Genomic DNA, 21,405 nt, shown 5'->3' on the forward strand with positions numbered 1-21,405 from the left:
GATAGCACACATGTTTGCTAGTGAACTGATTTCTATGACATGACCATGTTCTGTGGGTGGTCCTACAGGTTCAGTAAATTCAAGAAAAAGACTTTTTTTTTTTTTTTTAGCAAAATAGATCATTAACACTTACAGACTCAGCTATTTTTGTCATAACTTCCAAATGGTTTTTTGTCTTTCCCAAGGGATTTATCACCATTTATTATATTATTATTCTCTGTTTTTGGTATTTTGCAGTGAAAATTCCTGTATTTAATTTATTGGTCATGTAGATGTTCATAAAAGCTATGCATTCAAAGGTTATGGGATCAAATCAGGAAAAAAAGGTGACTTTTTCAACAAAATATAGGCTATCATTAACTGAATATAAAAACAAGCATCTCCAACCTACGGTCATTAGGGTTTAACTGGTGAATCAATGTTTTCACATTCACTACAGAGCCTCTGAACGTCCAAATGGGTCAGATCTGATGCTGATGAGAAGCTGAAAAACTACATTTTACCTGAATTATTTCAGTGTATTGATAGGATTAGTGGCTCAAAAAGGATTTTAGATCAGTGGATGTTTTTGGTCACCGGTGGCTCTGTAGGTCTGTGATAGTTAAATTAATCCATAAAGACCCAGCACTATTTTTTTTTTTTTTGCCGTTTGCAATTAAATTTTTCTTTATATTTAACCATTTTTAAGTGATTTATTACCATTTATTATAATATTATCCTCTGTATTTTGCATTTTTCAGTGTAAATTATGTATTTTCCTATAGTTAATTCACTGATCATGTAGATATTCATGAAAGATCAGATTAAAGTTGAGGATTATTGAATCAGAAAAAAAAAAAAAAAAAAAAAGTAGAAAAAGTGACTTTTTCAGCCAAGATATCAATAGCTGAACATGAATCAAGTGTCTCCAACCACTGTCATTTATCAAACTCAGAAACACTGAACTTTTTTGAAGTCAGTATAAAGAGTGAAAAAAACGTCCACAGATGGGGCAGCTCTGTTGGTGAGTTTCATTTTGAGGCGCTTTGACTTCATGTTTTTTGTCACCAATTTCAGTTCCCAGTCCAACATTGGTTAGGTTTAGACACCAAAATATCTGTAAAATAATGCATGTGTCAAAAAATCTGACATTTTGGGAAAAAATATTTAATGTTTTGAGGGCTGAGTAAAATAAAACAAGTATAAAGTTGTCATTTTATAAGAAATAAGAAAAAGACTGACTGAAATGCAGAAGGCTGTTGAGCTCAGTAGCTGTTTGTATTCGATAAATACAGTTTTTCTTGCTGAACCATCAGGCTCATTGTTTCATTAAATTATAAAGACCCAGTGCTACTTTTGTATCAGTTCTCAAATGAAATTTTTTTTTTCCCCGTATTTGACCTTTGTTTAATGATTTATCACTATTTATTATAATATTATCCTCTCTATTTTGCATTTTTTTCAGTGTAAATCATGAATTTTCCTATATTTAATTCACTTATCATTTACACGTTCATAAAAGCTTAGATTAAAGTGGAGGCTTATGATATCAAAAATACAGAAAACTGAAGAAAAAGTGACTTTTTCAGCAAAGATATCATTAACTGAACATAAACCCAGTGTCTCCATCCACTGTCATTGATCCAACTCCATGGGTTTTACTGGTGAATCAATGTTGTAGAAGATGACAGTGTTTCCACGTTCACTACAGAGCGTCTGAACGTCCAAATGGGTCATATCTGATTATAATTTACAGCCGAGAAACTGCATTTTACCTCTGTTGTTTACATGTATTGATAGGATTAGTAGATCAACAGGTATTAAACAGTTTAGATCAGTAGATGGTTTTGGTCGCCGGTGGCTGTTTGGGTCTTTATTGGTTAAACTGAGTAGACGTCACATCTGCATAACTGTTATAATAATAAGTAAGGCTCTTAAAACCAGCTGTTTTTTGTGAATACACAAAATACACAGTGATATAAAAGATAATATCAGTTCTTTTTTTTTTTTTTTTTTTTTATTTATCTTTTTATGAGCAATGTAACAGAGCATACAAAGGAGCATAAATACAATGCATTCATTATACATTGCCTTTTTATATCATTTTCCCCCATTCCCAATCCAACCCCAAGGCCCTCCGAGAAGGGGCAACAGCAGAAACAAGAACATCACAACAGTCTCTGAGCAGTAGAAAATCAAATAAGTACAAGCAGTATCAAATCTGTGGTGTACAAGAATATTAATTGAGCTAATGGAAATAAAATTAAAAAAAAATTTAAAAAAAATCATAGCTTGTAGATACCTGTGTTTACTTTTAAATATTAGACATTACCTAGATGTATCAAATGTGACAATAATTGGCAGACAGAACAAATTACAACAAAAAAACAACAATACCTTAACAATAATAAAACAGAGTAGGGTGGAGGTGTGAGAGATCAATCTGAAGGCAACGTTTGTAAAGACTGAAAGTAATCTAAAAAAGATTGCCATTTATTAAAGAATTTAGTTGAGGAGCCTTGTAGTGAGAATCTAATCTTTTCTAATTTAAGAAAAAACATAACATCTCTAAGCCAACATGAAATAGACGGGGGTTTAGGAGACTTCCACAAAAATAAGATACGTCGTCTTGCAAGGAGGGATGTAAAAGCTATTATATCAGACTCTATTTGGTAATATCAGTTCTAAATTACTCAAAAACAAAATAACAATAAAGAGCTTAAAAAAAAAAAAAAGCAATTGCCAAGAAAATGATTCATTAAGATAGTAGTGCAAAAATACAATCACAAAGAAATCTGAGAAATAAAACTCCTTATTTACCTGTAGGGACATTAGTCTGGAGCTGAGAATATCCCAGAGGAAAACTGAAGTGTTGATCATTATGTATTATGTGTTATATTTGTCACATTGCTGCAAGGTTTTCACTTACTTTTTTAACCACAGTTGTTAATATCACATAAAGTTTTCCTCTGCTTTGTTGCTGGAATAGGTTTTGTTAATTATTTGAGCTACAACAAACACAATATGACCAGAAAGCGACACTATTCCTCGCTGTCAGCTGATTTTACTCACTTCTATTGCTTTCAAATTAAACACATTTGTAAAAGTAAAAGTTAATTCAAAACTCTTTCTAATGCAAAAGGTTAAAACAGATCTATATAGGCTATTTGTATTTCTATGTTACATTTAGCACTATATTTTTTTAACCCTTTCACGCATGGTGTCAGTCAAACTTCTGTTAAAACCATAATATTTGCGATAATTACTCCTAATTAGCCATTGTTTGGTCTAGATCACAGGTGTCAAACAGGCGGCCCGGGGGCCAAATCTGGCCCGCCAAAAGGTCCAATTTGGCCCCTGGGATGAATTTGTAAAATACAGAAATTACACTGACGATGTTAACAATCAAGGATGTTAAAATCATTTTAGGTCAATTCAATCTCAAGTGGGTCAGAACCAGTAAAATACTATCATAATAACCTATTAATAATGAAAAATACAAATTTTTCTCTCTGTTGTAGTGTAAAAAAAGTAAAATTACACAAAAATGTTTACAGTTACAAACTAGCCTTTTACAAAAAATGTGAATAACCTGAAATGTCTTAAGAGAAGTATGTGGAATTGTACCAATATTCTGCCTTTTACTAAATGTTTTGTGTATTTGTAGATCCACTCTGATCTGTGAGTTGTGATACACATGCATAAATGATAAACTATGGTGTAATATTATTAAAATTGCACTGATTTTTCTTCAGAATTTTCAGGTTGTTCATATTTGTTCATGTTACATTCAAGTACGGTTCGTACATGTAAACATTTTAATGACGGAAGATGACTTTTTTTTTCACTCAAAAACAGAGAAAAAAATCTGTGGAGTTGACATTATTTATAAGTTCTTATCCTATTATTTATATTATTTTACTGGTCCGGCCCACTTTAGATCATAATAGGCTTAATGTGTAACTGAACTAAAATGAGTTTGACACCCCTGGTCTAGATAAATTACTACAAATCCAAAATTACTTCATGGATTGCCTGATATATTATCCACTACCATTGCATTTTACATTGTCTTCCTTCAATCAGATGTTAGCATTATGGAGAGAGGCTTTTGGACACTTTATTAGAAAAACATATTTATAACTAGAAAAGCACTCGGAGAGCGCAGACCTCCGCCAAGGCTGATCAGTGGCCCCCCCCCGTGGGCCCCCCCACGCCAAGGAGGTAATGTTTTTGCCAGGGTTTGTTTGTTTGTTTGTCTGTCTGTCTGTCTGTCTGTCTGTCTGTCCGTTAGTGTGCAACATAACTCAAAAAGTTATGGATAGATTTTGATGAAATTTTCAGGGTTTGTTGGAAATGGGCCCCCCCTGTGGGCCCCCCCACCCCCGATCACCACCAAAATTTAATCATTTCTTCCTTATCCCATTTCCAACAAACCCTGAAAATTTCATCAAAATCTGTCCATAACTTTTTGAGTTATGTTGCACACTAACGGACAGACAAACAGACAGACAGACAAACAAACCCTGGCAAAAACATAACCTCCTTGGCGGATGTAATTAACCCTTTCATGTATACTGGTCACTACAATGGACAGCTATTCTACAGCTGTTCTCTTGTATATTCATGGATTTTGTTGTTCTTTTCGTTGTTGTTGTTGTTGTTGTTTTTTACACACATCTTTATTAAAGTTTTAAAACACTACATATCTTTTCTGGCATGAAATGTTAACATTATGTAGATGTCTCCTGAGCATAAACCCCCAGAATCACAAGCCCTCCCCATAGTTTTCACACAATTTATAAATAAATACATATTTCTGTGTGTCAAAAATTAAACATGTGGTGTCCAGCTGAGTGGACATTTTTGCAACTTCATGAAAAATAGGTTCATAAGATTTTTTTTTTTCATTATCATTTTTTTTAATGTATTTTTACATTTTTAAAAATTATTATTGTTATTTTTTAAAATTATTATTATTTATTTTTCAGGAGAAAATTTTTAATTGCATTGTTTTTTTTCATGCCTAAAGAGGAATAAAAACACTCAAACAAAAATTTTGATTAAGGTTCCCATAATTCGTGCATGAAAGGGTGAAAGTTGTGTTTCAGCTACAAAAGGTCAATTGTATAATATATTTGCCATTCATTAATCCATTCAGACACATATAAGTCTTTTTGGGAGAAATAGTCACCTTTAGTTTTATAATAATTAATTCATAGAAGGGTTAATTACAAATAGTTTCCCCTTTACTATGATAATTTGACTTTTGACTTTTGAAGGTTGGAGAAGCAGGTTGCTGGTTCAATTCCCCAGACGATTAGCCCTTTCATGCATGAATTTTGAGAACCTTAATCAAGATCTTATTCTAGACGTTTAGGCATGGAAAAAAAAACCAAAAACTATGCGACTGATTTTTTATGATCCTATTTTTCATGGAGTTACCAAAATGTCCACTCAGCTGGACACCATACGTTTAATATTAGAAGCAAAGAAACATGTATTTACTGATACACTGTGAGAAAATTATGAAATAAATGCTGATAATCTGATGTTTTCTCACATTTTAACATACCTGTATGGATATAATATGCAAAAAAAAAAAAAAAAAAAACAGAAAAGTTTTTGTCTAACAATTCACAATTTTTTACACTGAAACATGTTAGTGCAGATTAGGTTTATCTACAACAGCAAAGTTACAGTAATGGTATGAATTGCAGTGTATGGGATGATGCTTAAGTGTCCACTGTGTTGGCTGATATGGAACTAAAACAACAAAATCCATGAATATATAAGAGAACATCTTTGAACAGCTGTCCACTGTAGTGACCACTGTGCATGAAAGGGTTAGAGGAATAGTTACCTCCGCCAAGGAGGTTATGTTTTTGCCAGGGTTTGTTTGTTTGTTTGTTTGTTTGTTTGTCTGTCTGTTTGTCTGTCCGTTAGTGTGCAACATAACTCAAAAAGTTATGGACAGATTTTGATGAAATTTTCAGGGTTTGTTGGAAATGGGATAAGGAAGAAATGATTAAATTTTGGTGGTGATCGGGGGTGGGGGGGCCCACGGGGGGGCCCATTTCCAACAAACCCTGAAAATTTCATCAAAATCTATCCATAACTTTTTGAGTTATGTTGCACACTAACGGACAGACAAACAGACAGACAGACAAACAAACAAACAAACCCTGGCAAAAACATAACCTCCTTGGCGTGGGGGGGCCCAAGAGGGGGGGGGGGGGGGGGGGGCACTGATCAGCCTTGGCGGAGGTCTGCGCTCTCCGAGTGCTTCTAGTTGACTGATGTGCCCTTGAGCATGGCATTTAACCCTCATTTACTCCCCAGGCACCTTTGCTTGGCAGCCCACTGGTCCTAGTCTGCAGTGTGTGATGTGTTCCTACATTTTCAGATGGTGATGGGTTTAAATTCACAGTGTCATGTAAAATACAGACTGACAATGATTCTTAATAATTCTGGATGCAGGACTTAGAAGAAAATGTGACCAAATCTAAGATTTTTTAGCTGGAAACTCGATGGAGCTGAATAATTAGTCCATGAGGTAGATGCAATACACAGTAAAACAAGCATGAGAAATAAACAAAACCATACCAGTAGGATATTAGACAGTCTATATGTTACTTTTATTAGAGAAATAATGTTATAAAACTGTTCAAAATAATAAGTAACAGAAGAACTGAGGGACAATGTGAAGAAAAAACATTCTGTTGCATTTCTCTTTATTCATTTTGTGATTTTTGTCATCAAGCTGTAGCTAAAGAGCACTTAAGTAAATAATATTAATATAATACCAAGGATGTAACATGTTGATATTTTAATGGACATTTATTCTTTATTCTTAGGTTAACCTGAAGGTCTCTGAACCACAGACAGATATTTAGGACTGTGATTACAGTACACAATAAAGTGATTTAATAATCACTGTGTAAAGAATCTGTCAATGAGCGACTCCATCAACATTATAAATGTCACATTAGCGTCACATGTTGGGGGTGTTATGTTTGTTCAAAATGCCCAACATAACATTAAATATGTACTAAAAGTGTATTTTAATGACTGTAAACATATAAATATTGATTAGAATTTAACATAAAAAACAGAGAATCTGCTTTTATTCTAGAAAATGTAAAATATCCAGAAAAATGCCAACATAAATGTTAGTGCAATAACTGCAGATATTTAAAATTTTTGCTCTGATAAATGTTTCTGTGGAAGCTTTTTTTGCTCTTGTGTTGGTGTTTATCTATAAAACATAGAAGCCATTATATTTCAGAAGGACACCTTAAAAATAATATAAAGTATTAGGATTTAGTCTATGTACAAGCCTTCATTTCAACATTAGGTATACAGAAGTTTGATAGAGGGATCAAAGGGGATTTGTTTTTCTGCTGGAACCAAAAAGTGCATTGGATGTGCTTTATTATACCTGCCAAAGCATGAACAAGTGAGCAGCTCTGACAGTTAAATCACTCCAGGTCTCTTAGTGAATAATAAGCTATCATGTGGAAGTCGTTGATGTTTGGTTTCCTCTTCGTGAAAGCAATGGTTCACCCATAGAAATAACCTGCTTTTATTCCGTCCCTTAAAATGTGACCAAAGCACAGACGGAGGTGACAGGCTCTAATTTGGTGTTTCTATGGGTCCATTTGTGCCTTCACGCCTGTCATTTACAGCACTGCCTCTTCTCGACGTGCAGGACTCTGTTGCAGCGGGGGCATGTGTGGTACGCGTCCTTGAATCTTTTCATCAATAAGGGAATCAGGCAACAGCACAGGATCAACCTGCAACACAAACAGTCATATCAACATGTGCAGTTCAGTGTTTTATTCTTTCTCTGTGGATTATGCAATTTTTATTTTTGATTTCTTCTATTATTTATCTATATTTTCGACAACATACAGACTCAATGGGTTACAACGGCATGCTATGTCTTGGCTAAATGAAGAACTGGGAGAAGATGGTCTTCAGGACTTTCTGACAGAAACACTGAAGTTTTATGAATTCAGTATAAAGTGTAAAAAAAATAAAGTCCACAGACAGAGCAGCTCTGTTGGTGAGTTTCATTTTGAGGCGCTCTTAATGTTTTTTTGTCACCAATTTCCGTTTCCAGTCCAACTTTGGTTAAGTTTAGGCACCAAAATATCTTTAAAATAATGCACTTGTCAAAAAAATCTGACATTTTGAGAGAAAAAAGATTGAATGTTTTGACGACTGAGTAATATACCACAAGTATAAAGTTGTCATTTTTAAGAAATAAAAAAACGACTGAAGGAGATGCAGAACACTGCTGAGCTCAGTAGTTGTTTATATCTGAAAAATACAGTTTTTCTTGCTGAACCATCAGACTCATTGTTTCATCAATCCATAAAGACCCAGTGCTACTTTTGTGTCAGTTCCCAAATAATTTTTTTCTGTATTTGACCATTGTTTAATGATTTATCATCATTTATTATAATATTATCCTCTGCTTTTTTGTATGTAAATCGTAAAATTTTTATGTATTTATTTCACTTATCATTTAGAAGTTCATAAAAGCTTAGATTAAAGTGGAGGGTTATTATACCTGAAACAAAGAAAACTGAAGAAAAAGTGATTTTAAGCAAAGATATCAATAATTGAACATAAACCAAGTGTTTCCATCCACTGTCATTGATCCAACTCTATAGGTTTTACTGATGAATCAATGTTGTAGAAGATGACGGTGTTTCCATGTTCACTACAGAACCTCTGAATGTCCAAATGGGTCATATCTGATGACCATGAAAAGATGACAAACTGTATTTTAAACCAATACTTCATATGTTTAATAGAATTAGTGGTTCAACAATTATTAAACATTCTAGATGAGTAGATGCTTTTGGTCACCAGTGGCTGTTTGGGTCTTTATGGGTTAAGTTAATTAATGCTAATACTATTTAATGCACAATTTCTGTTGAAATAACATGAAATTTCCTTCTAACACAATCACAGCTTTATTCTTGTAATATTATATCATTTTCGTAAAATATCATGACTTGATTTTGGTTCGGCTTGTTTGTTTCTTTGTTTATTAACACTTTAGCTGCAAAACTATTGCTTCAATTCATACCAAATTGGGTTTATAGATTGCCAGTGACCCGGATTAGATGTCATTATATTTTGGGAAAGGTAGGTCAAAGTTAAAAGTTTTTACGATTTTTTAAAATCTTCCCATCTACTTATAAAGGGCGAAATACATGTTAGGGGCAGGGTTTGTTATGCTCTGATATTTTTTGTTAAAATGTTATGGCTTTGTTGTCACCCTCATATTTGCTTAGTTTGTGTCAAAAGTAGCTGGTTTAGATTCATGAGGTTTAGGAAAAGATGCTGGTTTGGGTTAAAACATAGTGAACACCTTTCTGTCAGAAAGCTCTGAGGGGAAACTCCTCCCGTTTGCTCTAAATGAGGACTGTACATGAAGTCAAAACTACTCACCCGAGGCAGATGAAGAGCAGGCACATGAGCCAGGCATACTTCCCTGCTTTGTAACTGACGTTGGTCATGACCTGCTGCTGACAGTTGGGGCAGGTGGTCATGCCAGGGTTAAAGCCCAGCGCTGTGTCATAGCTTACAAACTTCTGCTTGCCTTCTCCAGACCCCAGGGTGGCTCCTAGGTTTCCTCCGCCACTAGTGTACACTAAGGATGAAGAAATTAAGCAAATGTTTCACACTTTCTTTAAGAGTCCCTCTTACTCAGCTGGTGTGGACAGGTGTGGATTTACCTGGAATGTTTGTGCCCGTATGGGTTTCCTGATTGGGGAAGGGAGTGTGGACATGGTAAACCCTCACCCCATCTGAACCACCATCAGCTAGACCAGAAGAAGAAGAACGGTTAAGGTGTTGAAGGTGTTGATCTGATGAGGATAAGGATGATGATGATAATGATGTTTGTTGTCTTACCTGCTCCACCTGCACTCATTGTGCTGCATCAGAAAGAAACACAAAGAACTCTGTGAACATCTCAACAACACATCCTGGTTCTACAGAAACAAATCTGACTTTACCACAGTGTCGAAGCCTGACTAGTGAAGCTAAACATCTCATCAGGTTCTAATCTAAGTATGTGATGCCTTTAAGTGTAACTAAACCAGCTAACATTAGCTGTCATCACAGGGTCGCTTCACTGCATTTTGTGGATGTTTCCTGTCAGAAGCTGTGGGGTGGGGCAGGAGGCGACAAAAGTCCACACATTCTTTACTCCAGTGGAAGTACAGATACAAAGTAGAAGTACTGATGCTCAAAGTAGAAAAGTATAACGACAAGTATAAAAGCAGGACACTGAAGGACATTCATGGAGAGACTAAAACAATATAGTGAAAAAAACAGTGAACACTGACACAAAAGTACAAATGAGGTTTTAATAACAGCCCATGACACATACTTTCCTCCACTGTCCTATTTCCCTTTTATGTCTTTTCATGTTGTTGCTTTTTCCAGTGTTTAAAACTGGTGAATATGAACTTAGTGCTCTCATTTGGATACATTTGATGTAATTTTATATATTTTTTGCCTAACTTTTGTCTTTTTCATTGTTTACATTTTGCTAAATCTTGTAATTCTGCTATATTTCTTCTTATATATAATTTTTCAGATGATTAGAAAGATTTGCAGTCATGGAATTTTTATTTATTTATTTATTTATTTTTAATTTAACTTTTATTTACCCAGGCAAGCAATTAAGAACAGATTCTTATTTTACAAATGCAGCCTGATCAAAGAGCATTGGCTCCTTGAGGAGTAGGGGGTGAGGGAGCTAAAAAAAATATTATTTCCTTGATATTCAGTCAAACTAAAATAACAAGTGCAGATATTTGGGTTTATTATGCAGGGAGTAAATTTATAAAAAGTTGTCATAAACATAAATCATCAAGTGAAGATACTTGAACACTGAAAATACTTTAGTTACTTTTCACCTTTGGGTGTAACCCTGCCATGGTGTGATCACATATGGTTCAGGTGTGGTTTATGTTCACACTGAAAGACTATACAGGAGCACAGGAATTTATCTGTGTTTTTTTTTTAGTGTTTAGCATCTCATCAAACAAGTCACAGAGTGAAATCCATCCCACTGTTATTTCTGATCTAAAAATCAGTTATTTTAGTCTTCGCTTTGAGGCTTGAGCAGTTGTGAAATCATCAAAACTGATATAATCTTAGAAAACTGTACAAAACAACACAATGGAAGGAGAATTGATCAGTGTACTACTATTATAATAGTATGTGTTATAGAAAATACACAACTGCAGTCTACAAGTCAACTCTTTTTGCACTGACACACAGGATACACTGCAAAAATCCAAATCTTACCAAGTTTATTTTTCTCATTTCTAGTCAAAATATCTCATCACACTTGAAATAAGACATAATCACCTGAAGAGTAACTTTTCAGTGAGATATAAGAACTTATTTTTAGACAATAGCTCTTGAAAAATCTTATTTCAAGAAATTTTACCAAGATAATTTACACTTGTTCCATTGGCAGATTTTTTTGCTTAATTCAAGATTTTTTTTTTGTGCTAAATTCAAGAAAAAACAAAACAAAAAACAAAATCTGCAAGTGGAACAAATGACAATTATCTTGTTAAGATTTCTTGAAATAAGATTTTCAAGAGCTATTGTCTAAAAATAAGTTCTTATATCTCACTGAAAAGTTACTCTTTAGGTGATTCTGTCTTATTTTCAGTGTGATGAGATATTTTGACTAGAAATGAGAAAAATACACTTAGTAAGATTTGGATTTTTGCAGTGTGTGAAAGTGTGCTCCATAAACACACTTCTGGCATTTCAGATATGCTGCCGTCTATGTTGCAGAAGAATGTCAGCAGTGACAGAGATAAGACAATGACTAACCCTGATGACATCATCACAGCATCAAACCCAGACGAGAGTTAGAAAAGCAGACGCATAAAAAAGGCAGTCTGTCCAGATTATCTGCTGGTATTATTCTACAGATAAGGAAATGTATTAAAACTTAATTAGCACACTTTTCCCATGAGACCTGTGTGACCCACAAATTACTGACCCAGTAATAATGTGCATTTACATGAACTACTTTGCATTAAAAAAAAAAAGCTGCGAAATCATGTTAAGGTCAAATAATTGTAGGAAATTTAATACAGTTATTACTGATTTACAAATTTGTTTGTTAAGAAGATGAATTATTGTTTGTTTCTAACTGTTTTCCTTTTATTGTCGTATTTTCTGTGACCTGTCCGACATGCACCCACACACACAGGGTCAAAATAACACACATCATGTAACGATGAAAGCTTCAGTCTCATACAAACACAACCTTTCTGTCTCTCTCACACACACTTTCCATTGATTTCATGCACTGAGGTGTAGCAATAGTTCATCACCTGTTAGTACTTTTAAGTGTGGCACAAAATGACAGACTGCTTTGTCACACACACACAGAGCCTGTATACACCCATGTGCTTTAACAAGAATGTGGCCGAGCCGCATGGTTTTCTGTGGTCGAAGGCGGAGGGTGTGTCTGCCGGTTTGCCGATGATGAACATGTTTTTATTTTGTTGTTTTTTTTATGAGACTAAACTGTGACCTGTCTTGAATTTATCTTAAAAAAATCTGCCAAATGATCCTGCCACAAAACTGACGTCATGGCGGCGTCAGTGTCATTTTTTTTCTATTTGTGTTTGTGATTTTTTTACAGATAGAATTGTTTGTTTCAGTTTTTACAGGACATTCACTCCTGCTTGATTGTACACCGTCACCACTTTAATATTGTGCATGCCAGTCAGTGTGGATTATTCAGTGTACGGTGGTGATCTGGGATGTCACAGCTCTGTTCCAGTGTGTTGTCACCAGCTGCTGTGACATTAATTGGAAAGTCTAGGTGTGTTAATTTCAGGTTTGTCAAGCCAGCTGTTGTTTCTATAAAAATGTCACATAATGCATCACAGAGAGCAGTCACTGTGTTGAACCTATCACCATTTGTAGCATAATAGAGTTTTTCTTCATTAGTTCAGTTCTGCGCTATTCCTTTTAAGCTAAAAGTTTTTATCTGTTTATCTGTTTTATCTATTTATCTGATTTTTGTTTGTTTGTTTTTCTCATGCCTTCTGCTGTAAATGCTTTTAATGTTTTATGTAAAGCACTTTGAATTGTCTTGTACATGAAATGTGCGATATAAATAAACCTGCCTTGCCTTGCCTTGCCTTGCCTAACAAAGAAATAGTCAAAGTAACCCAATCAACAATATGAAAATTAAAAATAAAAAATGTTTAGAAATACAGATCAAAAATCTCCATGTTCGTGAATGCCTAGTGAGAGCTGCTGCTTGTGTAGACAGTATGTAGGACATACAGCTACTGATGGAAACAGTAACAGGGTGCGGTTTCAGACAAATCCATTGCATTGCAGAAATATTTTCTTTTAGGGGAAAGTTAGAAGCTACTGATCTAACAATGTGTTCTCTGTGACAGAGGAGTCATACACCTGACCTCCCATCGCTCTGAAGCATTACATCCACTTTACAGTCACACTGACAGGGTGATAAAGTTTAGGGAGTGGATTAATGAAGACTGAAAGAGATGAAGAGGACAAGCTGTTTGTAAAGTAGAACCTGCTAAAGCTAGAGAGAGATCATAAAGTGAGTGAATGAAAATGTGTTAAAGTGGTGGCTGATCGACCCGTTTATCAGCTGAGAACTCATAATAAGACGACATATCATCCTGTTGAGTTGAGTGAATCTGTGTTTTGTTTTTATGACACTAAGCTGTCTAATTTTTCATAATGACAGATGAACAACCAGTCTCACATCTCAGCCATAGGTGTGGTTTTACTGTATGTCAGATCTGTGCTGGTCAAACCGGACTGTGTGTGGTTTATGTGTGGGTATCAAAGGAGGAGGAGGAGGAGGAGGAGGAGGAGGAGGAGGAGGAGGAGGGAAAGGTGTCTGTCTACATGATGCTTTATAATAATCTTGTGATGAAGGATGGGATTCATTTAACACCAGAAACAATGCACTTAGGCAGAGATAAGATAGCATGATGTCTTAATTATGACCTGAATCCATACTTATTACATTTTCATTAATTCGGTTAGCATTATTATATTTACCTCCACCAAGGAGGTTATGTTTTTGGCAGCACTGGCTTGTCTGTTTGTCCGTGTGCAAGATAACTCAAAAAGTTATGGACGGATTTGGATGAAAATTTCAGGAAATGTTGATACTGCACAAGGAACAAATGATTCAATTTTGGTGGTGATGGGGGGGGGGGGGGGACTGATCTGCCTTGGCGGAGGTCTCCGCTCTCTGAGTGCTTTTCTAGTTTATCTTGTTTTCCTAAGAAATCATTTACTTAAATCATCTTCTCCAACTACATTTTCTGCATTTCATTAACTTTTATTTTTGTTAAGAAGTTCTTTCTATGTAATTTTTACACTGTAAAAAGTAAGATTTACATCCAACTTAGTGTTTTATTTATCTTATTTGTGTGGCTGTGGCATTGCTTCTAATATTTGTGAATAACTCTTGCTGGAAAATACTAAATCATTAAGGAAGAAAAGCACTTAATACAATGTCATTCACGGATCGCTTTAAAGGTATTAGGAGGATAAACTTTATCCATCTTGCTCCACATGGAAGTCTTCAGTTTTGCATCCCAACATATTTATGATACTCAATAAATGTGCCATTATGTGTGTTAGCTAAATATTATTTTTGTTTCTATTTTTATTATGGGATATCCTTTGGAACCTATTTGCACCTGTGATTAAAACCCATATCCGTTCACATATCAGGAACCTAAAAGACACTTAAAATATCATTATAGTATCACCAAATGATTTACAGAATCATAAAATGTACTCTCATTACTGATATTCTGTGTCTGTGACTTCGTTGCCATGAGTTGTTCTTCATATAAACCAACAAAAGCACAATGAACCCACAGATTCAAATAGTTCACAGTGGGTTCGCTCGAAACCCAGACTAAGAGTCTAAGCCACAGACCAAGAACTGGACTACACCCACGGCTGTATGTGATGATCAAAGCCTGACATGAATATCCTATGTAGAATAAAAACACAAAAGAGTTGGCATGGAACAAAAGGTGATGAGGAATAAGCAATAAAAATGAAATGTTCTTCCCGCTTAAAATGTACAACAGTGACGTCTATGAAACCTGTTGTGTGTCAGATCAGATAACAGTGGTGAAAAGGTCAAAACTATGCCCTTAACAGTGCCTAAATATCAAATAAAATACTCCAGATCTGGCTCTGAAAGCATAAAATAATGTGTTTTTAATTGTGCAGTAATCTTTTTGTCCTTTGTTTTTTCTCCTGGCATCTCTAACTGATCTAAACTCACCAAAACAACTGTAATATAATAACATTGCAACTAAAACTAATGAGCTAATCTGACTGGAGTTTAATGAACATGCCTGAATATTGATAAGTAAGTAAAATGTTCTTCCATACCTTGGTGCAGATTTGCAGTCAGTACTTAGACGTAGTTATTGGTTGCTGCTGATGTTGAGTCCAGACAGACACTAAATGACAGATCCACCTGTCTCACCTGTACCTCTGTCTTTCCCTGGACACGCCCTCAACTCCGCCCACATCCACAAAGCCGTGAATATGCAACAGGAATGACTCACTCAGTGGTTAGGTGTAACTCTCAGAGGCAGCATTCATCTTCTTTTTTACTTTGTTCTTTGTTTCTTAGAGATTATTGAGGGAGTGTGTATGTATAACCTGTTCTCTTCATGTTTCTTTGTGTTCCTAAAGCGGAGTGTTTGACCCCAACACACCCGAGGCGGGTTTTGCTTCTTTGTCCTGGAACGCAACCAGAATGCCACTAGCAATCTGAATGACATACATTTACAAGTTTTTACACACATATAAAACTAATGTGAAAAAATGACAAGAATGTAATGATTTTCCTTGAAGTGAACGGAGAGAAGACCCACTGAGTCAAAATTTAAAGTGAATCGAAGCCACTTTATTTTAACCCATAAAGACCCAAACAGACACTGGCAACCAAATACATCTACTGATGAAAACTGTTTAATAACTGTTGATCCACTAATCCTATTAATACATGTAAATAATTGGTGTAAAATGCAGTTTGTCGTCTTTTCATGGTCATCAGATATGACCCATTTGGATGTTCAGAGGCTCCGTAGTTACCGTGGAAATACCGTCATCTTCTACAACATTGATTCACCAGTAAAACCCATGGAGTTGGATCAATGACAGTGGATGGACACATTTGGTTTATGTTCAGTTAATGATAGATTTGGCTGAAAAAGTCAGTTTTTCTTCAGTTTTCTCTGTTTCTGATATAATAACCCTCAACTTTAATCTGAGCTTTTATGAACATCTACATGATCATTAAATTAAATATAGGAAAATAGATGATTTTAACTGAAAAAAGCTAAATGAGGGAGATAATTTTAAAAATAATAATGGATGAGATGTCTATAGCACTTTTCAAGGCACCCAAAGTGCTTTACATTATTGATCCATTATTCATTCACTCTCACACTCACACTTACACTCTGGTGGTGGTAAACTACATTTGTATCCACACCTGCCCTGGGGCAGGCTGATGGAAGCGTGGCAGTCAATTCGTGTCAAATGGCCCCTCCGACCACCACCAAACATTCATACGCATTCATACACCAGTGTGAATGACACTGGAGGCAAGGTGGGTGAAGTGTCTTGTCCAAGGACACAACGGCACATGACTAGGACAGAGCGGGTTTCGAACCGCCAACCCTTCGGTTATTGGACGACTCGCTCTACCTTTTGAGCCCAGTATTATAATAAGTAAGTAAGTAAGTAAGTAAGTAAGTAAGTAAGTAAGTAAGTAAGTAAGTAAGTTAGTAAATTTTATTTATAGAGCACTTTCACAGAGTCCAGTAGTAAGTAAGTTAGTAAATTTTATTTATAGAGCACTTTTCACAGACAGAGTCACAAAGTGCTTTATCAAATCAAATCAAAATCAAATCAAATTTACAGAAACCCAACAGGATCCTCCAGGAGCAAACACTTGTGATTGGTGACAGTGATACCTCAATATTGCAATAAATGACAATAAATCATTTAAGAAAAGTTCAATATAGAGAAAAATTCATTCAGGAACTGCCACAAAAGTAACACAGGGTCTTTATGGGTTAGGGCAAAACACCGGAATATGTAATTTTATTTCTGACATGGTGCTCAGCTGTGTGAGTGATGAAAAAGATGTCAAAGAAATATGACCAAATTGCTCTTTTTGGGCTGTTTTGTGTGATTTGAACATCTGTAAGTGATGCATGACCCACAGGGTCATGAAGCTTTACAGGAGAAAGAGGATGATCTAGAGCAGGGATGTCAAACTCATTTTCGTCCAGGGGCCACATACAGGCAGATTTGATCTCAAATGAGTAAAATAATAACATAATAGCAGATAAATAAAAATTCCAAATGCTTTTCTTTGTTTTATCACAAAAAAGTAAAACAATATTATGCCAGAGCTTCTCATTTACACATGTACATTACAACTTACAGATCACAGTTGACCTAAAAAGGCCCGAAACATTTAGTAGCAGGCCGAAAATTGTTAAAATTCCACTTATTATTATGTCGTTCATGGTTGTTTAGATTATTTGCATTTTTGCGAAAAGACAGTTTGGAATTATAAACATTCTCATCAAGTTATTTTACTTTTTTTTACACTAAAACAATGAGAAAAATTTGGAGTTGTCATCATTATTAAGCTATTATTTTACTTGTCTTATCCACTTGAGATTGAATTGGTCTCAATATGGCCCCCGAACTAAAAGGATTTCAATGCCCTTGACTGTTAATATCTTCAGTGTAATTTTTTCATTTCACAAATACATCCCATGGGCCGGATTGTACCCTGTGGAGGGCTGGTTTTGGCTGCATGTTAGACACCCCTGATCTAGAGGGAAATACCAATAAATTATAATCATTTTTAGGGTCTGTTACAGAATCAGAATCATAAAAATCACTACTGCGCACAAAGTCTTAGGTCTCCTTCAGCTTTGTTGTTTTTACAGGGCTGAAATGAGCATACATATTTATTTGCACAGCCTTAAAAACCACACCAAAAACTGAACTAAATGGGTTCTAAAGGTTAAAGTCACTATTTAGTCTGACACCTGAACCCATGACATGAAGCAGCATAAACAGCTAGAAACCTCTGATATGTGTTGAATGAAACCTGGTACAAAACATCAGAAAATGAATGAAATAAATGTCATATTGTCTGAACAAAAGGGTTAAAGATAACAAATACAAAGGGAGGTCACCCCCCCATTCCCCCGCAACCTTCACCTCTGTACATAATTTCCATATATCCAATTGATAAGACAATGTTGTACATATTTAGTAAAAATCAATATGTAGACGCTATATAAAAAGAATCCTTTACAAAATCTTTACATATGAAGTGTATTGAACTTGTACAGAAACACCTCTTCAGTCTTCATCATCTTCATAGCAAAATTGCATCTGCATGTTCTTCTTCAGTAATGGTTTATTATGTGTCAAATGACAGTTTTCCTGATACTGAGCAAATTTTAGGTATTACATGCACTGTAAAAAAACAAACAAACAAAAAAAAAAAACTAAAAAAATAAATAAATAAAGGGTAATATTCCGGCAGCAGGGGTGCTGAATAAATACTGTAAAATAACAGAAAATAACCATCTCATAAAAATACGGTAGTTTTCCATAGTTAAAATATAGTTTTTTGCCCTAACTTTACATGAGATTTTGCATATTTTTTTTTACTTTTTAATGTTTAATAAAGAATATTTACATGTGTTAAAACAATCAAATTACCTATAAATATATATGTAAATAATTTTCAGTGAGACTAAGTTGTACAATCCACTGATAAAAACTATATTTGGACAGTTTATCAGTGCTTATACATGTTATACATTCACAAAAATACATTTATTTAACAATTTTGTTGTGAAACCTCCAGTAATTGCACAAGATATTTGTCAATTAACAAACAAGTCTTGTTAAACTTATAGAACAAATATTTCTTTTACGGTTAATTGTCAGTAATTTTATCTTATTTTATTTATTTATTTATTTTTTTTTTTTACAGTAATAAACTTCTCATTGATAGAAAAGAAATATTTGTGAAATTCTGATACATTTGCAAATGTATTTTAACTGTATTTTTGTGTGAAAAAAGACAACATTTCTTTTAAAAATTTTTTAATTTTTTTGGTTATTCACAGTTACATTTTTTTCATGTTATTTTACATTTGACATGTAAAATCACAGTCTATTTTTGTCATCACATCAATATTTTCCCGTATCTTGAAAATACAGGAAAAATCTATAAAATAAGCGGTGAAAATTCTTTTAAATTACAGATTTTTTTTACAGTGTCTGGTCATTTTTCATCCTTTAGTTCTCACCTTGAACAATGCCACTTTATTCCACTGTTGCTGCTGCTTATGCACCATTACTTTAACTGTACAGCTGCTGCATACTGTGAAATTTGTACATATTAAGAAATTATTTTATTATTTTCTATCTGTTTGAATTTTTCTTTGCATTTTTTTACAGTAGCTTTATTCTACTCTATTTACATGTATATATTCTATTGTGGGTTTTATTCTTTATCTTCTTATGCTGCAAACCGAGACCTGGGTAACCACTTTTTGATCTATCACGTATCATTGACTGAATGACAATAAAACTGTCTGATTTTGTCTAATTTTTCTTGTGTCTGCACAGTGCTTTTAATCTTAACACCAAGTTATTTACTGAATTTTACCATCCAAAGTTAGGACAGTTTGCTTTTTTTTTTTCTGCAGTCAGCTGGGAGTAGGCCAGTTCAACCACATAGTTCTGCTGTTGGTCACTGATGGGGACCGAATGCATTCCACAAGTGCCCTTCACGTGTAGATATTCAGTGAGAACAGAACATGTTTTTGATTTTCAGCACGTTTTTATTATTTACACGTTTCCACATATGATACGTTTTAGATAATGTACCTGACTGTTCATCCACACACACAAACACACAAAAATGTTGTGAATTTGCTTCCATACCTTAAATCATTAAGGAGTTAATGTAAAGATGACATATGTGTTTTCTTAAATATTCTAACCCCCAAATTGTGATACTATAACTTGGCCAGAGTGTCACATTTCCACACATAGAGTAACCTGACAGTGCCCTTTTTCAAAATGTGGGTTAAACAAACTGATATGTAGTTTGTCTGTCTGGTTTGGTTAGGTTACAGCAGAAAACAAAAACAAAAACAAACAAACAAAAAATCCCCTACTTGGTTAGTATTAGGAAAAAAGAACAATAAACAGCAGAAAATGGGGCACATGTTAATTTCCAACATCTCCGGACATACTTGACTTTTATTGGATGTCTCTCTCTCCTAAATTGACTTTACAGGGATACCCCAGGGCTTTGAAAATGGACACCAATAGTTTTCAATATGACGACATAGGATTGAGAACAGGTGCATTTTCAACAACTGTGCACAATGTTTCTTTACGACAAATTTGTTCATCCTTTCCATTCTTTTCTCACCCCAGAACACCTGGGTGGAGGAGCAATGGTGTGCATGAGGGTGTGGGATGTTGCCTTGGCGCATGATATTAAAAGGGTGAGGTGATAATATCTGCATGTGTGGATGTGTGATGGTGTGGGAGATCATTTGTGTTTCGATGGGACCAGACTGACAACATTCCAGAAAATAGACCAGTCCGTCACAGTTTTACATTCCACAGAGTGACTGAGAAGTGTGTGCACATGTTTGGATAATTGTGTGGGCAAGTTTGGTTTTTACGATCATTTGGAGGATGTTTAGGCTGATTATAAGGTTCTGGTTATAATTAGGTTCAGGTCAGGTATTTAGTTTTGGTAGTTAAAGTGGAGGCTACAATGAGGAATGTGTTGTGGGGGTGTATGTGTCATGTGTCATATTTTAGTGGTTATGGCCAAGCTTTGGTACTCACACATTTTTAGGTTTGTTAATTATAATGACATAACAATTCTACCTTCATATTTGGGTAGAGGAATCAACCATGCACTGGAAAAAATTAAAATCTTACCAAGTGTATTTTCTCATTTATTGTCAAAATATCTCATCACACTTAAAATAAGACATAATCACCTAAAGCAGGGGTGTCAAACATGCGGCCCGTGGGCCAAATGCGGCCCGCCAAATGGTCAAATCCGGCCCGCAGGATGAATCAGCAAAAATTACACTTAAAATATTAACAATCAAGGATGTTGTAGTCATTTTTGTTCAGGTTCCACATACAGACCAATGTGATCTCAACTAAAATAATAGCATAATAACCTATAAATAATGACTCCAAATTTTCTTAGTTTAATGTGGAAAATATAATATCACTTTACATCTA

The 21,405-nt window shown here is 34.8% G+C and overlaps 1 protein-coding gene across 1 annotated transcript; it reads right to left on the reverse strand.

Moving 5' to 3' along the window:
- Positions 1 to 6,696: 6,696 nt before the first annotated feature.
- On the reverse strand, positions 6,697 to 15,583 carry LOC115424566 (cell death-inducing p53-target protein 1-like). The gene is made up of 5 exons (XM_030141918.1): positions 15,457 to 15,583; positions 9,913 to 9,935; positions 9,735 to 9,821; positions 9,448 to 9,649; positions 6,697 to 7,775 (listed from the first exon to the last, which is right to left on the reverse strand). The coding sequence occupies exons 2-5, from the start codon at positions 9,929 to 9,931 to the stop codon at positions 7,658 to 7,660; spliced, it is 426 nt and encodes a 141-aa protein (XP_029997778.1). The 5' UTR covers positions 9,932 to 9,935; positions 15,457 to 15,583; the 3' UTR covers positions 6,697 to 7,657.
- Positions 15,584 to 21,405: the final 5,822 nt, after the last annotated feature.

This window comes from Sphaeramia orbicularis, chromosome 8, assembly GCF_902148855.1.
Source record: "Sphaeramia orbicularis chromosome 8, fSphaOr1.1, whole genome shotgun sequence".
In the NCBI taxonomy this organism is placed as follows: Eukaryota; Metazoa; Chordata; class Actinopteri; order Kurtiformes; family Apogonidae; genus Sphaeramia; species Sphaeramia orbicularis.

Coding starts and splice junctions, on each gene's coding strand:
- LOC115424566 (XM_030141918.1), bottom strand. Junction 9,650..9,734: donor TACGGGCACAAACATTCCAG/GTAAATCCACAC, acceptor CTTCATCCTTAG/TGTACACTAGTGGCGGAGGA. Junction 7,776..9,447: donor CTGCTCTTCATCTGCCTCGG/GTGAGTAGTTTT, acceptor TTTGTGTTGCAG/GTTGATCCTGTGCTGTTGCC.